The sequence below is a fragment of the Hetaerina americana genome, unplaced genomic scaffold (assembly GCF_022747635.1).
Source record: "Hetaerina americana unplaced genomic scaffold, ioHetAmer1.1.p SCAF_66, whole genome shotgun sequence".
Classification (NCBI taxonomy): Eukaryota; Metazoa; Arthropoda; class Insecta; order Odonata; family Calopterygidae; genus Hetaerina; species Hetaerina americana.
The window spans coordinates 729,703-752,565 of NW_027287272.1; the positions used below are offsets into that span (position 1 = coordinate 729,703).

The following is a 22,863-nucleotide window of genomic DNA, read 5'->3' on the forward strand; positions in this document are numbered from 1 at the left end:
AGGTCCGAATTAGTCTTTTTATTTCCTGCAGCATGTAAACCAGCCATCAATAGAAGTTTGCTCAATGGCCTCTTTCCCCACTTTTTCTCTTCTCCTCTCCCTCTGTCAACTAGCCAATCAAATCTTTCCTCTCGCCCCCCTCCACACTGTTCTATATATATATATATATACACACTGTTCCTATCCTTTATGACGTTGTGCGATTGCTTTCCTATTGTCTTTCCTCTTGTGTGTGTGGTCTATTTCTCCTTTGGTGGGTGAAATAGCTTCCTAACGTCATATCTTGGCCAAAGAATCGGAGCAGTGGGTTTCATAAAGTCCCCTACGGAGATTTCGGTGTAAATTATGCTTCCTCGATAACTCAAGTGGTTAGAGCATCCGCCCGGCAAGTGGAAAGATGGGTGGAACGCCGGTGTTCAAGTCCCGGTCAGACAAATATTTTTACGCTTGTGATCTGTCCGATTCCGCTTTCCCCACCTCTCTTGTGTTCGTCCTTTCTATTTGTTCCGGTCCCTTTTCCTTATATGTATATATATATATATATATATATATATATATATATATATATATATATATATATTGGATTTGCGCGGCGGTGGGAGAAAGGTACGACACCGGTATTAAAAAGCTGGTTGCCAGGATGCAAAAAGTGATTGATCGTCAAGGCGTATGTGTAGAAAAAGCTAAATGGTCAACCTTTCCAGCGATGTACGCAAAGTTGGGAATAAATTTGATTTTTCATGAAAAAAATAGGAGACGTTACTTTTCGAATCGCCCTCGTATTACAGTATATCTATGTTTAAGTATATAATTTGTATATATAATTATAAATTTATATATATACAACTATTTATATATATATATATATATATATATATATATATATATATATATATATAGAAGAAAACAAACGAGGAAGTACTTGGTATGGTGGGCGAAGAGAGGGGTTTGTTGGGAGCAATCCTATGGAGGCAGGAAAAGTGGATGAAGGGGGTATTGACCGGCAGTGGGATGTTGAAGACTGTAATTGAGGGGAGAATGTTAGGCAAACGAGGAAAGGGAAGGAATGTTAGGGATGTTGGAAGGGATGAAGGGAGGAAGGAAGTACTCAGAGATGAAGAGGGGTCTGATGTAAAGTAGGATGTTGTGTTTTGCTAGGGGTCACAAATTATTTAATTAGTAATTACATCCATCCAAAAACCTACCTTAACCGGTAGATTACCTAATAAATAAAAATAAATATACCTGTAAGTATTTGACCTTCAGACTCCCTAGCGCAGGGGAGCTGTGTCTTGTCGGGGAGGAGATAATAAATGCGAGCCGCTTTCTTGGGAGGTCCTAAGAGCACGCCCTGTCTTGCGTCGTCGCTTGAGAAATGTCTTTCGTTTTCATGGATGCTGGGCATCCCTTCTTCGCTTTTCCCTTTCCGGTGGTATCCTCAGTTAAGAAACGTGCCACACGTTTTTCAGGCTTGACAAAATGGCCGCTCGCGATGGCTCATGTTCAATTATTTTTGTCGTGGGAAGTTTAGCGACTCGAGTATGGGACTGATTTAAGAAATGTTTCCACTCGCATGACATCCACTTCAAGTTACATACGTAGAATGGGCGCCTGCATCTGCCTGTGTTCCTTTAAGGAGGGAGGAAGTCTCTAGAAATATTCCTCAATTATTTCGCGAGTGAAAATGACAATTCCTTTATCTTCTCATGAAGCCCATCTCCGTTTCCTTGGTTATCAGATTTCTCCTTATCATCATCACACTTTTGTCTTCCTACACTTTTCCTAGGTCTTTATACGCAAACTCCTCGACTAAGTTTTTATTCTTATTCTAATTATTAAATGTCGTTGCAATTAGACAAATGACCCGCTGGCGACGGTCAAGTGATTTATCCTTATAATTCACAAATAGAAGAACATATGTGAAGTCAAATGTATTTACAAAAATAAATGGCACTCTCAAAGATTCTCGAATTTTCCGATCGCACAATCACACGTGGCCCAGGTTCACGCCATTCAAAGCAACAACACACTCCGTCCGAAATCACGCACCGTTAACAGATCATTCACTTTTTTAATGCGACTTCTCACGTCATCCACATCACATTCAAACAAAATTTTAACAAGTAAATTGGCACACTAATCACAGATCAATGAAGTTAATTACCCAGTGGCTGCTTTACATTTCAACTTAAAACTTCTAAAATTGGATGGAAAGGGCTCAAACAAACCTCCAGGAAGTTGGTTCCAATCAATAATAGTTCTATTTAAAAAAGAATATTTTTTCTTATTTGTTTTTTGCGTCCTTATTTTTATTTTAAAACTATGGTCGTTTTTTCCCTTCAAGTTAGGCTTTTCGATCTTTATCCATAAATCTTCCCACGCTTCGTCCTTTTTAACAATTCTATGCATCGCGCCTAACCTACTCCTTTTTCTTCTATTTTTCAAACTCTCCCATTTCAGTATATCTAACATTTCTGTGACACTATCTATTCTTTTGTACCTTCCGAGTACATATCTTGCTGCCTGTCTTTGAACTTTTTCTTATCTTTTTAATATTTCCCACCTCATATGGATCCCATGCTATGGACGAGTATTCTAGGATAGGGCTAACCAGTACCTTATATGCTTTTTCTTTTGTGCACTACGCTACTTCCTTTTAAATTTCTCATTACCCAATGAAATACTTTAAATGCCTTCCGTGTCAAATGACCTACTTGAACTCCCCACCCAAGATCCCCAGCTATATAAACGCCTAAATCCCTGTACTTGCAATGACTGCTATGCATGGGATTCTGTCTCCAAAGAGAGAGTAAATATCCTCTTTAATGGTGTATTAATTTAAAGTTTATATATTCCATCGTCCCTGTTTGTGTCATTCCATCATTTCTTCCATCCATTCCCCTTGAGAAATGACCTCCCATGACCCATCGTTTCTCGATTCTCTAACTCACCACAATTCTTCTCATTTCCTTTGCTTCTCTTCATTTGATTTTCATCTCAAATGCACCCAACTTTCACCTACCCTACCTTCACTTTGATATCTTTCAAGTTTCTTTGGTACTGCCCTCTTTACACAATGGTCAAACCTTTCGAATATGCTTTATTTTGATATTATTTAAAAACATAATTGATTCTATGGACCGTAATTAAATCAACTAAGGCAATATTGTAAAACATATTTGTGTTTTACAATATGGCTTTTTATTAGAGACTTGGTTCCTCTAACCTTTAAATAAGAATTCGTAAGATGCAAACCCTTATCTTATGTAATTATAGGCGCATATCTATTTTTATATGACGGTGACCCTTGTTTTGTGATAAAGAAACGAGGGAAAAAAACAAATTTATGTTTGACGAAATGCTAGTTCACCGAGCTCGCTTCAGTGACTTGTATGCATTGAAAAAATGTACATGACTTTGATCTTCTGGGCTGCAACTATCTTTTCTTAGTGATCAGATTGAATGAAGTCAAATCAAACAAAAAACGAAAGCGATTCGAAAAGTAAGGTCTCCTATTTTTTTTCATGACAAATCACATTTATTCTCAACATTGCGTGCATCGTTGGAAAGGTTGAGCATTTACCTATTTTTCTACATAGTTGCCTTGACGATCAGTCACTTTTTGCATCCTTGTAAGCAGCTTTTTAACACCGGCGTCGTACCTTTCTCCCGCCGCGTCACGAAGCCAACTGACGGCTGCTTCTTGAACTTCCTCGTCTGACTTGAATTTCTGTCTTCCAAGGTGTTTCTTGAGAGCGGGAAACAAGTGGTGTTCGCTGAGATCAACGTCCGGGCTGTAAGGAGGGTGGTCGATGATATCCCAGCAGCCGCATTCATTAAGTAGGGTAGTCGTTTGATGTAGGGTGGTCGTTTGATGTGACACATGTGGACGTGCATTGTCATGATGCAAAAAGACTCCTTTGGTGAGATACCTTGTTGTAACCGAGGATTTACGACACAATATTCTGCACGGAGAAGTAGCCACTCTCTTCATTAAGGCCTTCCTTTATGCCATGAAGGGAAATTCTACGGTTATTGCGCACCATCTCGTCAATTGGAGCCACCGTTGATTCCGGCAAGCCCTACTTTTCGAATCGCCCTCGTAATATGAAACGAAGTCTACTAAAAATTTCCGTCGATCCATTCATTCGGGCAATGATCGGCTTTCGATTAAAAATTTCCTATTTTTTGCATATCTCGTGAATAAGACGGCAATAGTTTCTTTTCATAAGAATTATACGAGAATAACATATTTATTTCCATTATTTCGACACATCGACAGCGTTGGTCATTATAATCAAGAGTGTGTGTTTTAGGATGAGTCCTGAAATTCACCGCCAGTGTCGCGTGTCCTGCTCAATCCTTGCTGCTATAAACGTTCCCTTTTTCCTTTTTGTTTTCCTTTTTCCTTTGTTTTGTTTCCTTAAGGGTACGCGTGCCAGCTTATTTGAAGGCAAGTAGATTCCCAGGGTGGTGGTGTTCTTTTAGGGATGGTGGATTTCAATTTTATAGGGAATAGGAATGATAGTCTGCTGCTGCCAGGTCATGGGAACTGTAAGGGCGTTGGGGAATCGTCGCGATGGCATATGCAGAAGGTCTTCGCAAGCAGACAGACACTCGACTCTGCTCTTTTGGTCGTCCGTCCGTAAGACCTTCGTGAGTACGAGTTTATCGCAGATCAGATTTCGCATCGCCAAATTTCCTGTGCTGTAAATGGTGTGTGAACTGTCACTGTCTTATGTGTCAATGCCAATAATACGATCTGTGCGATCATGCGCGCACTTAACAACCGACGACGCTCTGAATCCAGCACTTCATGCAATTCACGCGAGGAAAAAACTGTCCCCGAATCTTTTTTATACGAAACTTGTGTACTTGCGTAAACCCTAAAAGACCCTTTTCCTCCCCTCTGTGCAGTGCATCGTGGAGAAAGTGGAGGCCCTGGCTGAGAAGCTGCACAACGCCGGGAACAGCACCGGAGACGAGGACCACGGGGGTGCCAGCGAGGAGGGCGAGGGTGCCAGCGGGGAGGAGGGGGGCGGTGCTGGGAGGGGGCGGAGGGAGGAGGCGAGAGGGGGCGCAGGCGACGTCGAGGGGGTGGAGTCGGAGGAGGAGGCGGCGGTGGAGGAGGAGGACGTCCTGATCGAGTTCTCCTACCACAGCGCCAAGTGCTCGCAGGTGGAAGTTCTGGTGGAGGAGGCGTCCGCCGGGAACGGCTCCATCTACCGGGAGGACAACGCCACTTGCGAGAACGACGGCATATACCGTCCAATGCGCCTCAAGGCGGACCGCCACTTCTACAACATCCCGGTCAACGACAGCCACAGCGCCGTCCACGTGCCCACCAATGTCTACGACCAAGGTGAGCGGAACAAACCCCGGGACGACTCACTTTCAGCCAGTCCACTCCGATCTCAACTATTCCGAACAATTGCGGCAATTTCGACAGTTTTAATTTTAATAATTGTGCGTACTTCTAACGATCAATAGCGCAAAGCGCGTTCCAGTCGCACCTGATACATCAGTTGTGCCAAGAAAACTTCAACAGATCTCCAGTTCTCATGGTTCATCTGTACCAGCAAACGACATAGCCTCTGATGGCATGGAAATACTATGCGCGCCTGCGTCCATCAAAACTCCGCCGTGGCAATAGCGAGTGGTGGGGGGCGAGTGGTAGTAGGACACAAGCCAATCATGCAGGAATTCTAGGTCATGTACAAATGCATTCCAACATGTATTTGCTCATCTACAAGAATAACGTACCCATGCATCGCTTGAATTCACCGTATTAATATGCCATGTAATAAACAAAAAAAATCATTAAATGTTTGAGTTTTTAAATACAGGGTGCGTTTCGAAAATAATGCAATTATTTTTTAAATGTACACATTTTTTCCAGCGACTCTGCCATGAACGGTACGAGCCCTGGAAGGTGTCCTCGAGGACCTCTCGCAAGTTCTTCGTCACGGTAGATTGGATATCCTCTATGGGCTAAAAATGGGTTCCTTTAAGGGCTTCCTTAATCCGGGGGAACAAAAAGAAGTTTGCTGGGGTGACGTCATGACTATAAGGGGGTGTGGCAGCGTTGACACATGTTGTTTGGCCAGGAACTCGCGGACTCGGACTCGTGATGGAGTTGCTTGGTAGTGGAGATGTCTTTTCTCATCCTGATGACTCTTTTTCAAAATCTTACTGGCACATCCACGTAGTAGGTCGCGTTAATTGTCTGTCCAATTGAGGAACAAACTCCTTATGGTCCACTCCTTTACTGTCGAAAAAGACAATGAGAATTGTTTTCACTTTTGATTTGCTCATTCTTACCTTTCTGGGCTTGGGGGACTGGTCGGTATGCCACTTAGAGCTTTGGCGTTTTGTTTCTCGGTCGTATTCAAAAGCATAAGTTTCATCACCAGTGATGACGTTGTCCAAATATTCAGGTTCATTTTCAATACGTTAATAAAGTTCCCTTGAAATTTCCGCTCGGTTTGTCTTTCGTGATGCGGTCGGCGCGCAGAGTTTTACAATTACTGACTTCCTGCCACTTCCACAGCTTGGAGAGCACTGAGATTTGTTTCGCGGCAAAGCTTATTGCCTTCCTCACCCACTTTGAATAATTCGATCTCACTTCAACCAATAGGAGCAGCGTGGGAAATTCGATCGCATTTTTTAACGCACCCTGTATTTGGAATTTGACGTGGTATTCTTAGAGCTTAGGAGTACGTATCGGAGTACTTATCTCTGGGTACCCTCTGCTCTTCACCTGAGGTGTGTGTTTTTTGGCTGCCAGATCTTCCCGGGGTATCATTGGTGGCACAGGGAAACGCACTGGCCTCCTCACTAATTGTCCTGTTAATGCATGAATTTCACATGTTGCGTAGGGTAAACAGTACTGGGTGTACTCTACCATCACCTACCCACTTTTGGGTTGATTGCTGTGTTTATGGTGAAAATGTTGGAGGTGCTTTGGGTTCGATTTGTTCATGATTGGGTGTGAGGGAGGAGCGATTGCTTGAATCTGTCTGTGACGGTGTCTATCTCGTGGTTCAATGACGGTCGGATCTACATTCATTAAAATTGGTGAATTCAAGTTTCCCGCTTTAGTGTCTTTCAAGGAAACCCAATTGTCCAGTTCATTTCTACTAAGCCTTTTAAGTCTGCCCTCCTCTCCTCGTGAATCAAGGGACTCCTTGCCTAATATTAATTCAACATTTCCGTCACACTTATTCTAATCTCGAAGAAATATGTTTTAGCCAAATCTGGTGGATTTTCACCGCATCTTTTCCAATTCTTAATTTAAAATGTCTTCCCATGGATCCAGGGTATTCTAAACATGACCCAACAAAAGCAGTATAACATGCCTCTCTCTCTCTCTTTCTATTCCCTCTTAATCCTTCATTACATTACCCTTCAGCCCGTCTATTGAATCCTAGTTTCTTTAAGGTTGCTGACCCGAATAATCTTCTGATGTGGTTACCCCATGAAATGTTTAATGTTAATGTAACACCCAATTATTTCCCCGATTTGAAGATGCTCGACTCAATCTTATTTACTGTTTGGTTATCGTCTTGTTTTTAATCTTTTATTTTATTCCAGAATGTCTGTGGTTTAAATTTTCTGATGTTTAATTCCTTAAATTCCGCTTTCGTATCTTGGTTAAATCGCAACAGAATGCCCAGAAACCTGCTGTTGCCCACATTTCTCCGTTAATCACATATAAGGTGTCGCAAAAAAGTCTGTCTATCTTCTACATTTCCGTTCAGTCTAGCGTGGCCAATTCGTTAATCGAGGGCCTCTTGAAACTGGTGGGGAAAACAATTATAAGTTCATCGTCCTAATTATTCAACATTATCAGGAAATTTTAAGGTGGTAGTCATTTACAAACGCTATCTTTTCCGCCAAAAATTCAACATATTAGATAACTAGAGCATTAGCTTATCTAAAGTCGGACATGATACCTTAAAAGACCACATTCAGAGAACAGTGTCCCCTGCTTTAAACAAGTAGATATCCCTTTTAGGTTTCTTATTTCGGACCCCATGAAGAGAAAACTAAGTATTTATTGCCCTGTGGCCACTAATTCCTTTTATAGTTTCTATAGTTAAGCCTTTTTCGGGAATTTTCGTTGCCGACAAATCAAGAATATTATCGCCCCTAGTTGGTGAAGTGACAAGTTCATTCAATCAGTTCAACGTGCAAGTAATAGCTGTAATAGCAATTTGCAGATATCTTTCTTTACCGCCCGTTTTGAAACTATATATGCTCTAGTCAATAGATTTAAAATCCCCACTGATTATTACGCCGCAATCATTGCGTGGTTATAAGAAACTTTTGATAAGCTGATCTAATTCTAGTATTGAATAATCTCTGTTGACTGGCGGTCTGTAAAATGCGCATACATAAATTCTTTTGGATTGAGGCCTTTTAATTGAGTACTATATGCTTTTCAAACCATTGCCCGGTATTACCTCAGCCCTGCTGACGCAAGAATTTTGAACTACTATAAAGACACCGCCCCCGATTCTATTTCTTCTGTCGATTCTGTAAATGGAAAAGGATTTTGGGAAAATCTCATTTTTGGGAAATAGCAGTGGATATCCAGCTTTCTGTTCCAATAATTATATATGCGCCTATGCTTTGAATAAGGTGATCATATTCTGCGATTATGTTTTTTAAACTTCGGTAATTGACCACCAATACAGGTGCTGTTTCCTAAAAATTACAGTTTTTTAAATTTTTGACGAGGATCGTCTTCTAGTTAATAATGAATCCCTTATTAAATATTCCGTCCGTTGCTATCTGATTCGTGTTGAATGCGCTATTGCTAGCTTTGAATCTCACTTCACTTAAAGCTACATGTTTTGGCAAAGAAGACTTTGGGGACCCACTTATTGACATACACACTGATCTACACTTTAATCTGAAAAAAGCCCTGCATTGCCCCCAAGCCCTGCTTGAATATCCCATCCGCTAACCACCAGGAGGCCTCAAGCCGTGTAGTGAACACCTGAACGGTTCAGGGGGTTCCTACGCACACGATTGGATCGCCGGTTGAAGGTCGACGAAGGACGCTCGGATAACCAAGTAGAAAGCACGCAACCTCTGATAGATACCTTTCACTCGGTTCCTGCCCAGAGGTCCACGATCAATCCTCAAGGGGACAAGGCTGCAGATCGAGAGCGTCATATCAACCCCCTCGATATCACACACCCGCTTCACTTCCGAGTTCTATTCCCTGAAGGAATCCAACTACATATATTATTAGATACTGTTAGTGCATCCTTTCTCATTTCTCCCCAAAAATTCCTTGTCTTTCAAAAGTTATTTGAAATAATAATTAATAAATTAATTATTATTCAGAAAGATAGTTTGTCCTGTTTTGACCGTTGTTACAGCGAAAGGAATTCTTACGATGTTTTTTTCGTCAATACTTATATCCCATCAAAGATTGTTCCATTCAGTGACTGTAGTGTTAGCAGACCCAATAAACCGTTTTGACTTCAGTAAGCGCTTCGGCAACGAAGGACATTCAAAATAATTCGTCAAATATTAACACTTTGGGAGAAAACACTTTAGCGACGAGTTCTGTGTTGCCTCAAATATATTCTGTCAAAATTACTAAATTGAACATGAAAGCATTATTTTCCGCGTGCCGATAAAGACAGTAATTAATCCATAATCTTTCTTGATTCGCCTGGCCAAACAGAATATTGTTCTGGCTTCCACATGCTGGATACGGTAATGATTTTCTTTCATTAAACTCATAAAGGGCCTATCTTCAAGTACCGAACATAAATGTCTTAAGAGACATCTAGTTTTCATTACATCAATCTCAGAAGTTGACGGTTAGCGAATATTTTCACGTGATCTGGAAGCCATTTTCCACCGTTTTCATTAATTTCCGGCAGACGTCTCTATTCGAATTTTCTATCTCGTACGTGATCATTTCTAACCCAGCTGTACATATACCCTCGTGGGCCATAAGGAGTAAAACAGGGGTTCTGTGATGGGGCAATATGGGCGATACTTCCTTCGTAATTTCTTAGATTAGGGTGGACGTGATGCAAATCACTATACCCTATTTTCATCTCTTTTCATGATTATTTTTTTTATGGTTCATGTTTTTCATTCAAGTTGTTTCGTTCGATTGCAACCGAATGTGGAGGATAAAATTGTATTGAAGATTCGCATTTACTTAGTATGCGATCAATCTTTAATGTTCATTTTTTTAATGTAAACATGAGCCATTTTATTTGCTTACCAACAACGTTTTTTATTCCATATTTGCGCTTCCATGTTTTCGAACAATTTATTAATTATATAATAATTAACTTAAAAATGTGCGTACTCATAAATTTTAGGAAAAAAGCAATTCCCTCCCATACGCAAACTGCATTGGGAACCCCGAATTGAAATGGGTAGACTCGATTAAATACTTAAAGGCGTTACCCTCGCTCACGATCTCTCCTCGGCGAAACACATACTAGGGGGAATACGTGGACTAGCTAACATAACATAAGGATTTATTAGAGGAGTACTTGGGGTAAATGTGATGGAAAGTTCAAAGAGTAATGTTCTCTGTCGTTGATTAGGCCTCATTTATAGAATATGCTGCTAGGCTATGGGATCCTCACGAAGTTGGATTGATTGCCGAATTGGATCGTGTGCAGCGTAGAGTGACTAGATTTGTAATCCCTTATCGTTCCACGAACGACATGGGATACGATATGCAGGGTACTGTGGAATTAATAAATAATATAATATGAATGTTAGATAGAGATTCGATAAAATATATTCTCTCGGGAGAGAATATGCCCAATAGGCACGTATTGCAGTGTGGGGCTTGACAATAATGTAGCACTTCGAAAGTAGTCGATGATTAATCTTTATTAAGTGGAAAATTGCAATATTTTTCGTCCCCATTATTATGTAATATAGTTTTTAACTTAATCAATGGATAGTGATATTAAACTGTGTATGTTTCTGCATAAGTATTTTTTAACGCCTGAATTAAATTAATCTTCAAGAAGAATTTGATTGCTTGCGTTCACGTGCTTCGAAATGCGAAATGTGCTCAACTCTGAATTGATCAATATTTGATGGCAAATTATTGCGAGTGTAATGGGCTTTTGTTTCACACCTTCCAAGAGCACTTCGAATTACCACGAATGATGAATTTCTGTAATGCCGGGAGTCGATGCTAATGCGAAATCCGCGCAAAGAAATAATCCCTCGTTTCCGGGAATTTTATTGAACATTTGCTGAAAATTCTACGCATTCTCTTTGAGGGGAAGGTTTTCCGCTAAATTTGCGGGATATTCCTAACCATCTCTTTCATCGCATGTCCCCGAAAAGGATACGTTTTTCGACTTTCTACTTTCTCCATCAGAGCAGTAAAGGGTTAATTTTTGCAGTAGGGAAAAAAATTCAACATACAAATCCAACGAAAACACATGTTATGAGACTAGGAAGACTTGGACACGTTATACGATATTACTCGACAATCTGAATCTAAACTCCACGACCAAGTTTCCGAGCCGTACAAAACCACGCTCCGTATCAAAGTTTTCATTGTCTTCCTTACTCTGAACTTCGGGAGTGGGGGGATGTTGATAGATACGCAACAAAGAGCCCATTTGCTTCGACAGAAGGTCGCTAATCTTCAACATGCGTTTTAGGCACGCCATAATTTAGGGGGAAAAGATTTTGGATTTAACGGAAAGAAATTCTGAAGATAAAATTTCTCTAGGTCAGTTGGTAATCCGCATTTTGGCAATGTTTCACCAGCATCAAGGCTTCTTTCTTCAGGTACTCGCGTTAGATTCACCTGGATCACTTGATATCTAAGGCCTCTAGGATCTAAGGGAGTCACGAGATCTCGTTCCTTGAACTCAGTCTAATGTCTAATGTTCTCTTCGCAGCCCCACGTCTCTTGAAGCTGATCAGCATGTCGGAAGGCCTGGACGAAGTGTTCATTAAGAATTACCAGAGTGACCCATCCCTCTCCTGGCAGTATTTTGGGAGTACCGCTGGGTACCTTCGCCATTTTCCAGGTGAGAGGTGTCGTCCACTCAAACCTGCTTTAGATATACGGGAACACCTAGATCTCCTTTTCATTCTGTCCAATATGCCCATTCTCTCTTCATATCTCAATGCTTAGCTTTCCAACTATTCTCCACTCTTATTTAATACCATATTAAGCATCCCATTGCCTCTCTCCTTCTTATATCCTGCATCCACTTCGTTTACTGTCTTCTTCTAAAATTTCCGGGCAACCCTATCTCCTTCTTCCCCTTTGCTATCCCCAGAAATCCATTTGTTTTCCTTCTTGTCCATTTTCTTTTTTCTCCATTTTTCTATATGCCCATGTCTCAAAAGTTTCCACTCTATGCTCTTCCTCCTCTTGCCGCAAAAGACCAAGTTTCTGAGTCCCACAAAACAAATCTCCATATTTTATTAGTTTTCATTGGATCTCTTCTTAAAATCTCGACTTTGGGTGTGTTATCAATTCCCATCTTGTATCAAATATCCCTTTACTCTATGAAAGGTTTTTTTTTAATTTCTCATACCAAAAATTAATGAAACTTTTAATCATTTTTTTCCCTTTCATAACCTCAAATGTACATCTTTAAGCAAATGTTTAAATATATAAATTTATTTTCGATGCATAACAACAGTGGTATGAACCGTGGTTTATTCCGGTATGTATTGATAGATGTGCGAAAACAGTCTGAATTTTCATTTCTTCTATCACAGCGATGAGGTGGAAGAGTGACCCAGATCTATTCGACTGCCGCGGCAGGCCTTGGTACGTTGAAGCCGCCAGTGCCTGCACCAAATCAGCAGTGGTGTTGGTTGACACCACCGGTTCGATGACTGGCATGCGGTACAGCATAGCTCGCCTGACAACCGGAGCCCTTTTGGAAACGTTCGCCCCTAACGATATGGTGGCAGTTGTTAAGTTTTCTGAGACTCCAGAGGAGCTTATTCCATGTTTTAAGGACACGTTAGTTCCAGTGAGTAAGAAGATATTTCCCTATTCACTGTTCGTTAAGTCCTTTGAATGCATTTTCTAAATTGCTGTTTGTTAAAATCAGTAAGCTCAATTAAAAACAGTGTTTTTCGATATTACCTCGCAACCAAGACTGATTTTGAATTTCAAGCCACAGCATTTGGCATAATGTATTATTAGAGCTTAAAATTGGCTTTTCGGTGCTGCCTACCATTGAAGTTGTGATCAACGTACAGGTAGTAAATGCCTCAAATACTAAAATCTAACGTAACCTGGGTGGCATTTTCTCCAAGTTCTACATTGGACAAATATCATTTTTTTATCACCAATGTCAACGAAATATCAGATGAAATTGCCAAGATAGAAGTGATATCTGTCCCTGGGATAAAAGAAATATCTTTTTAGTTGTCTAAAAGAGATGTTAACTTAATATCTTTTGAGTATTATATGAGCTGAGTTGATTAGTTCAATGACAACTGAAGGATATGTATACTATAAAATTTGAGTGGAATCTATCATCGGTAGACTCTGTTAATATTATTATTATACTTTATTCATTTTGATAAATGATACAAACTAAATTAAATGTCATCAATGTAAATATTACTTAATATATAAACATAAGTTCTTAAATATGTAGAAGATTGTCACAAAAGAATTCGTCCAATGAGTAAAGTGGGTTAGCAAGTAATCAGGTATATACCCTAATCTTTAAATTGGTGATACAGTCTGATTTCAACTAAGTACATAGTCAGTAACAAGATTTTTGTTTGCTTTTGAGGACAAAGGGCCTCCTGTACATTTGGCATCTTCAGGATCTTCTCTGTTCTCATCTGCAACAATTCGTGCCACTCAAAAACACACCCGATCTACCAATTGGCATTATCCCTACCATAAGCTGCCTTGAGCACGACATGAGTCTCTTTCCCAATTGTGCCCAGTTTCACATAAAATTTGATGGCATAGCACTGTTCCAATAACCAGTTCATGGTGGAGTGTTATGAGGTCACGCGTTAGAGGTTTTGCAAACGAATGATCAGGACTTCACAAAGGCTAGGAGCCAACTGCCACCGGCCTCAGGCCTTTTGTAAGACTCCCCTTCCTCGGACCCAGCTAGAGAAAACCCCATCCATCCCTTCATCTGTTCGGGAAACAATTAATTAAATACTTTTGGGACAGACCTGGTAAATAGTTCAATTTTTACTTTATGATATGAAATGTAAGTTGAGGAAAGTCTACAATAAGTAGTATTCAGATTCACCATATCCCTAATGGTGTATTTATGAATGTGACATCTTAATTGGTAAGTTTCCAGATTAACTTTCACATGAATCAGAGTCTTATTGACATATAAACTAAATACAGTCATGATTCCATACCTAATAAACAAAGGCTTGCAGGAATCACGTAGTGGTATGAGTATATCACCAAGAGAGCATATAACTTTCTTTTGTTTGAGCAAGGCTTGTTTAATATGTGAGGAATGACCCCATAACTCAAGTAGTAGTAGTTTTTATGGGAGGCGACCGACAGCTGTGCCATTTGTGCCATTAGGGATGGATGGGAAAGGATGAATGGTGGAGAGAAACCCAACATTGGCAATTGCCTACTCTAATAACGAAAGACAATGAGGGGCCCTCAGTTTAATGTCCCATCTGACTGACAGCATACTCGCTCAAAGTGCCCTCCACAAAGCACCTTCATGGTAGGGATCGGTATACCGTTAAAAAACATCAGCCAACTCTGGGATTCGAACCTGGGCCCTCTGGGTGGAAAGAATTATGTTAGCTACTGCACCATCCCAATGCCCCCATAATCAAATAGCTATCATTGATGTTGCCTGCTGGGCCAATGGAACCAGCATACACTCTGATAAACTCTGATGTCTGCTTTCACTTCATTCAATTTCCTGCAATCACTCAATTGATGGAGGATGTTGCAATCGATATGGTTCCTGTGATCTTGTGTCATTCTTACAAACTCCCATAGTAAAGGCGTGTTGGTGGCAATATTCAGTAGATTGGATTCCAGGCAACTCAGTGGTTAAGTACCAATCTTAATGCCACAGGGTCGATTCCATGAATGGTCAATTTCTTCTTAAATTATTTATTCCTCTAATTTCTTTGTATTTTGGTTTTCTTTGGTACCCTGAAAGTCACCAAGAGGATGTGAGGTGGAGGTAAATTTATGAAAGGCTAATTATGACCTGAATATTTTTACCCCAATGGCAGTCAGAAAATGTTATTCTGATCCCTTATTGTTCCTGAAAAAAATGGCATTTTAAATCTATCTGTTCTACATTTAATCTCTCTACTTTTAATTGACCTCATCTCTCCTGCCTATGTACAATGGGCAATTTTCATTTTCAACATCACTGCTAAAGAGACTCCCGTCCAATTCATATGCAAGAGCTTCTATTGCTAATTTAACCTTCATTCCATTGAGTGATTCCTAGCCTAGCTGCTCTAATATTTTGGAATGCAACTAAGTTTATCATAACAACGATTTACAAATCTAGCTCCTATACGCTGCACTCAATCCAATTCGGCAATTAATCCTACTTCGTGAGGATCCCATAATTTCCAAGCAGCATATTCTATAAAGAAGGCCTTTGCAGCAAAAGATAGCATTTCTCTTTGACCTTTTCATCACAGTTACTCAGTATTCTTCCAGTAAATCTCAATTTTTCTTCATTTGCTATTATCAATCCAAACATATTAGTTATATCCCTTTAACTTATGTTGTGATTCAATTAAATTTATGCCATTTCCTTGTCAGAAAAAATATCTATTTAATTTCGAAATTGATATTAGTCCAATGTCATTAGTAGCTGGCAGATTCAGGTAGGCAAATGTTATTGTTTTAACTGCCAGCCAACCTTGGCAACTGATATCATTTTGACTAACTAGATAAATACCATATTTCGAAACGTCGGTGCACACCACGCTGACCCGGTGGGAAACCGGAGAGAACTTCCTGAATACCATATTTTCCCATCGATAGTGTGCACCTTATGTATAACGCACACCCAGACCTTAGTAGTTATCATGAATTTGTATAGATATTGTGCACCCAGGACTTTGTAGTTATCTTGCATGTTTATAGATGCTGAGCATCTGTGAGTCTGAATGTATATATATATATATATATATATATATATATATATATATACACACACACATACATATATACATATATATATATATATATATATATATATATATATATATATATATATATATATATATATATATATATATATATATATATATATATATATATATATATATATATATATATATATATATATATATATATATATATATATATATATATTATATAGTGTAAAAATACATCTACATCCATGTACTAATATATATTGGTTACAACTAATGAATACATGAAATCATAATTGCTGTGGCTATATCTATTATAAGTATGCAGAAGATTAGAGCCACATGATTGAAATTAATTCCAAACAACAGAAGAATCAAAAAATAATCAATATTTACAAGCCGACACAAGATGCCACTTATTTCTTTTTCGCCATGATTCGTAAGTCGAAACGAGACATAGGTTTGTGTGCCCTTTCATTAGCTATATTACGTAACTTTCAGCAAATCAAATGTAAAAAAATGGGAGAATAAATGAAATAGAATTTTCTTGTTTTGTTTGCTTTACTTGACTTTGTTAGTATTGGCGATCAGCTGTTCTAGACACCCTCCAAGTTCTATGGAAGTGCCGCCTACATGGTGATTGTTTCAAACTTGAAATGAGTTAAGCTTTTGTAATTTAGAATTTTCTCAAGAAAATTACCCGTGGAGATGAAAACCATATAAAGCGATATTTGAGCTAGAAGTCATCAATTCTGCGGAAGGAAAAGGAAATCGTGAGGCTGCCAGGATGTATCTATTAATAAATGTTTTAAAGCAAAATTCCATTCTTTTTGGGAAAAGTGGATGATGTCCAATATGAAAGACTACACGGCATCGGGAAGGATTAAAAGAGCGTCTTTTGAAGAAATAAGTCAGTGGATCCTGGAAAGTTGGCAGGGAGACTTGTGTCAAAAATGGATTTGAAAAAGTTTTGAGCAATATTTCAACGCCAGTGCTAGAAGATGAGGAAGAGTTAACTTTGGAGAGTGGACACGGTGATATGCCTGAAGATATAATAAATTCGCTGAATTCAATTTTGTGGTCCAGGTGATCTACCTATCCTATGATATATTTATATGCATGTGCATATAATACCACATATTCTACGTATATGTGAAGTACTATGTATTAGAATAAAGAAGTACTACATATTAGAATAAATGAAGTGTGCATGTTTTTTCTTTTCCTCATGGATTTATGAGATGAAATAACTGTAACAGCAGCAGATATGTATAAAATGGAATGCAATTAGAAAGGCGTGCTTCCAGATTAATTTATTTTTGGGAAACTCTTCTATAAATCATTTTGAACATAGGAATGCAAATGTTTGGATTTTTTCAATTTTCATTTTACATAACTCACATTGTCATTTTTTTGATCATCTGGACATTTTTGCAGAGATAACGAGTGCATTATCGATGGGAAAATATGGTATATATATTTTGAAAAATTGACTAAGATACTGCGGAAGATGCAGGATATTTATATATTAGCGAAAAAATGGCATCAAGCCAATGTGAGATTTCTGCTTTGAAAGTACATTCTCAAAACTCTTACAATTTATGTGTCAGTTTACCTAAGCTTATAAAATTGCATCCATGTAACTTGTTTTTCTGCAGCCAAATTAAATTGACCATAGGCTTCCTCTTAATTCCTAAAAATGCTTTTCTGATGTGGAATCCATCCATTTAAGTCCAAGCCAAACCCTTAAATAGTCTATCTTTATTTCTTCCAGGCCACCAGAGAAAATATCATTGCATTCAAACATGCATTAGCAGATGCCCAGGAACATACAGAGGGTTATGCCAATTTTACAGCAGCATTTGAAAAGGCGTTTGAATTATTTGAGATTGTAAGTACCTCTCCGTTGGATTATGGAGGATAACTGTTGGCTGTAGTGAACGATTCATCAATTATTCTGCATTATTTTCCTTTGGGAGTTCATAATAACCTATGAAAAATTCCACACTCTTTTTGTGTTGACGTACTAGGCCTAATTCATTTGCAATTTACTTTGTCTGTAGAACAGAGCTAGCAGAAGTGACTGCAATCAGTGTGGACCGGTTGACAATGAAGTCCTTTTCCTGGTAACAGATAATGTCCCTGGGAATTGGTCATGGTTTCTCGGCCAGTACAACAGCCTCAATTCACCGCTGTCCATGAGGATGGGATTCAATGAGTCTTATAGCTATGGAAATATCACAGAAGAGGAAAGTAGAGCTGAGCCCCTGGTGTCTGATAAAATAGTGTCAGACGACGATTCTGTGCCAACGGCATCTACAATGGAAAACCGAGATACCGAGGACACCTTGCCCCCCATCCGTATTGTGGCTTTCTTGATTGGGAAAGAAGTTTTCAACATAAAGGAGATTGAAAAGTTTACCTGCGAAAACAGAGGTAAGTTTTAGAAACATTGAAATTTTTTTTTCAAATTAAACATTGACCGTTAAGCTGTGCAAAACTTACTGGTACGTTTGCGAGAGCAATGGCAAGAGAAGAGTTCTAGCATATTTGATTGTTACTCCCTCTAAAAGCTCTGAACTCCCCTTCTTGTCTTCACAGTTCCTGGCTCCTTCTTTATAGCAAGAGAGTCTCAAATCCCTCCTCACCCAAACTGCCTTTTACCTCTCTCATTAGGATTTTTGGCTTCCACCGTCGTGAGATATAATTACTCTTTGATTCCTTAATTAACAGCGATTTCATGAATGACAAATCACACTTTTGGTACTTCAATGGCAAGGGATAATGAAAGTTCTGCCTTCATCAACAGGGGCATAAATAATGATACCGCAATAGCTCTCAGATAATATATTAGGGCAGAATATTGTTCCTTTTTTTTGTTATGCAAACAGTTCTCCATACATTTTAAAATTTGTTGTCTCAGGCGTAACTTTATGGAATTTGCATAACATATTGAAATGTAATGAAATAATTGACTTTGTAATTCCACACACTTTATTTTAGAAAACACACGACCCAGGTTTCGACGTTGAACGTCATCATCAGGTGGTCCTCATAGAAGCACGCTGGCTATATATACCTTCTGATCATAGGAGGGGGGGGTTGGTCAGAGAGGGAGGTTGGAGGGGTAAAAAGGTTACAATGTAGCTGGGAAGAAAAGAGAATTACATTTTTGATTTACAAGAGTGGTAGGTCTAGGAGTGGGGAGTGGGAGGGATACAAAATTTCGTTGGCAAGATCATCTTTCCAACGGACACATTTCAAAATTTCTAACTGCTCCAAAGCATCGAGCCTTTGACCTTTTTCTTCAAAATGAATAATTTTTGCCACAAAGTCACTTTTGTGGTCACTTTCGATGAGGTGCTTTGCAAAGAGGGATGTTATGTTCTTATTTTTTACACATGTTTGGTGTTCTTTAATCCTTCCTTTAAATTTCCGTCCTGTTTGCCCAATATACTTTGTGCTACAATCCGAGCACTTTTACTCATACACTCCACTCCTCTCGTTTTTGGGGACTTTGTCTTTAGTGTGAGAGATCAGATTCTTAAGGCATGAGCCACTGTGAAAGGCACTTTTAACTCTGTGTATTACTAAAGACGTGTGTTTCTCAAAATTATTTCATTTTTAATGGTACATATTTCCAACAACCCAATTGTTTAGCCATGGGCTCGCCCTTGTCCCCACTCCTGGCCATTATGTATATGGACAATTTTGAAAAGGTTTTGTTCTCCTCAGCTCACCCTCTCATTAATAATGTATTTTGTTGGCTAAGATATGTAGACGATGTCTTCTGTGTGTGGACTGGTTCTGATAGGCAACTAGATCAGTTTCTAGCACATCTAAATTCTATCAATTCTAATGTACAAATCATGTGTGAAAAAGAGGAAAAAGGTTCCCTGCATTTCCTCGACCTATCCATTTCTAAAGACAAAGACGGGTTACAGTATTCCATTTTTAGGAAAGAAATGTATACAAACCAATTAATTCATTCCTCTTCAAGGCATTGCTTCACCCAAAAGCTTTCGGCATTTCATGCAATGATCCACCGTTTGACCGCTATCCCTATGTCAAAATTCAATGTAAATAAGGAACTTAATGTAATTAAAACGTTAGCAGTAAACAATGGTTATTCAGAAGATCTAATAAATAAACTTTACTGGAATAAACTTACAAGCATAGCCTTAAGCCACATTTACAACCCCGAACATGTAAAAGATCCCACTGCCAAATGGCGGAGAATACTATATCTTGGGACTATTTCTCAAAAAGTAATTAAAAGTTTTCCTGAAGAAAAAATTAAATGTGTCTTTTACAGTGGTTTTTGGTTGGCTTTTTTAAGTAAAAAAAATTCCAGCATGTGAATTGCGCAGCAAACAAATAGACCTCCTCGCAAAAGAAAAATGAATCAGGTCGGGAAAAATAAGCCGGGACATAACAATATATAAATATAAATTAATGATACACCTATACATGCACAGATGCGCAAAGTATATGAATTAAAGTGAATAAATAGAGCAATAAAATAAGGAAAGTCTAAGAAAAGGATAAGGTTTGTGGGAAAAGCTAGGGAGAGCGTGGCATTGCTCAACTAGTAAAATCCCTTAGGAAAGCACCCACGAAGAGAAGGGGGATGCAAAAAACCTGCAAAGACCCTATTAATTAAAGGAAGATACGTATACATTGTAACAATCACACAGGCATGGAGGGAGTGGGGGGAGAGGGTAGCAGATCTGATAAGCAGACATGTTTTACATCAGGGGTGGTTGCAAGGGGGGAAATGACGAAATTTGTCAAAGGGTGGTGATTCTCAGAATTTGTTGATATTGTCAGGTTGTCTGTATGTGAGAGAGGGACATTTGCCTGCTTGTTGTAAAGAGCTCATTAATGATTACAGATGCACACAAATTGATCTGAGAGATGAAAAACAGTATGGAACAATCAATGGTGCTTGCAATAATTCAATATTTCTTTTGAAGGATTCTCCGTGAACTTGCAATCACTGGACGAGGTGAAGGAAGAGGTCCTTGAATATGTCCCCCTGCTTGCAAAACCATTGGCCCTTACTTCAGCAGAGCGGGACTATCCCAGACCTATCGTCTGGACTCACACTTTCGCCGATGTGTCCGTGAGTTAATCTTTGGGGGTTTTTTTCTCTTGTTTGTAATACATAAATATTTTATTTAGCATGATTACATTAAATAATTCTATTGTCTTTCACTTAAGCTTCGAAATTAGCTTCTTCTTCCAAGAGATGGGATTAATTTCACTTTTTTCTCTAAAATGGCTTGCTAAAACTTCTGCTATTTAATGCCACTTTGTTTTAACTACTTGCTTCCTTGTGACTCTTTTTAATGCATCAGCATATGTTTGGTTAACAAGAATGTCTGAGGTATTCTTTCGCATAAGCATATAATCAAGAAGACACAATTAGTTTTTTTTCAAATGTATATGAAGCAGAAATTTCAAAAAAGAGAAAAAAACAATAATCTATTGTGTTTATTGAGTAAATTTTGTGATGAACTTGATATTTTTATTCATTCTTTCAGTTGAAATTGTTGATTTTGGTGTTTTTTTTTACTTTCTGGTTGTTTCATTGTTTTTTTACGTATTCATTTATACTTACTTGCAGCACATTGTGTTTTTGAAGTTAACACGTATATTTTTGAACAGTTTACTCTTGTGATTGAATTCAATCACTTATCATTTCAAAAACAGCCCAGAAAATTGTTCCCTTTTTTTGGGTTATGTGAACAGTTCTCCATGAAATTGTTCACAAAGTTATTGTACAATATTTGTGTTTACTGAAGTCAGTTGTTGTCCTCAATGTTTGTGTACAATATAATAGAATATAGAGAGATTCATTTTGATAGAATTTCATTAAATATGGCTGATTATTAAGTAACTCTTCAATTGTTTGCTGAACAAATATTTTTTCTAAAGATTTTTATGCACATTTTATGCCCAAGTGTGGCTTTTTACAAGGAATAAAACTATGACTTTGCAACCATGTACTCTGTTCATCGGTGGAAATTTTTTCGAAGGCCAAATTCAAAATTATTTGATTTTGGAGTAGATTTTTATTTACTTTGTGTCTTGAAATTGTGCATGGCATTAATATTGATAAAAGCTATTTCGAATTTGTTTATGATAAAAGCCTGGCAGAGAAGGGACAGGGTAGTTTTAAAATTGCTTTGTGACAGTTATTTAGGGCATAAAAGTAAGTTTAGGCACCAAATAGTATGGTAGTGGATAAATATGGCTTGCCAGATGAGTTAGACTCTTTGCAAAATGCATTCTGCACCTATAGAATAATCTGATTATTTGATGACAAAGCATTTTTTTCATCTCATGAAATGAATAAATACTAAACATTATTACCCTGCACACAGGTTGACCTTCATAAATAATGATTTCATCATTAAGATGGAGCATTTTTAATATCATCACATTCAACTGTGGACCTCCATAAGATTTGCGCCGGAACTCTAAATTACAAATGAATAGGGAACCACAAGAAAATTTTATGGAAATTGAAAAATAAATTATAAAATATTCTGAGTATTAAAATATTATTTTTCCCAAAACATTATATTATTTTTACGATAGTGAGCGAAGAATCTATAATACCCCTAGATTTTTTCCATAAATGTAATAAGTACAACTAAAAATAGCGTAGAGGACTATACACAAGTCACCATTCAATCAATGCGAAGGGCAGTTAATTTTCTGTCAACAATC

At 38.4% G+C, this 22,863-nt stretch overlaps 1 protein-coding gene across 1 annotated transcript in view; it reads left to right on the forward strand.

Moving 5' to 3' along the window:
• The window catches only part of LOC139696060 (voltage-dependent calcium channel subunit alpha-2/delta-3-like), a 287,280-nt gene that overhangs the window by 208,983 nt on the left and 55,434 nt on the right, over positions 1-22,863 (forward strand). The window contains exons 4-9 of the mRNA XM_071594674.1: positions 4,918-5,362; positions 11,919-12,050; positions 12,754-13,013; positions 17,900-18,016; positions 18,189-18,561; positions 21,102-21,250. Of these exons, the coding sequence (XP_071450775.1) occupies positions 4,918-5,362; positions 11,919-12,050; positions 12,754-13,013; positions 17,900-18,016; positions 18,189-18,561; positions 21,102-21,250 (1,476 nt within the window). The remainder of the gene's footprint in view (positions 1-4,917; positions 5,363-11,918; positions 12,051-12,753; positions 13,014-17,899; positions 18,017-18,188; positions 18,562-21,101; positions 21,251-22,863) is intronic.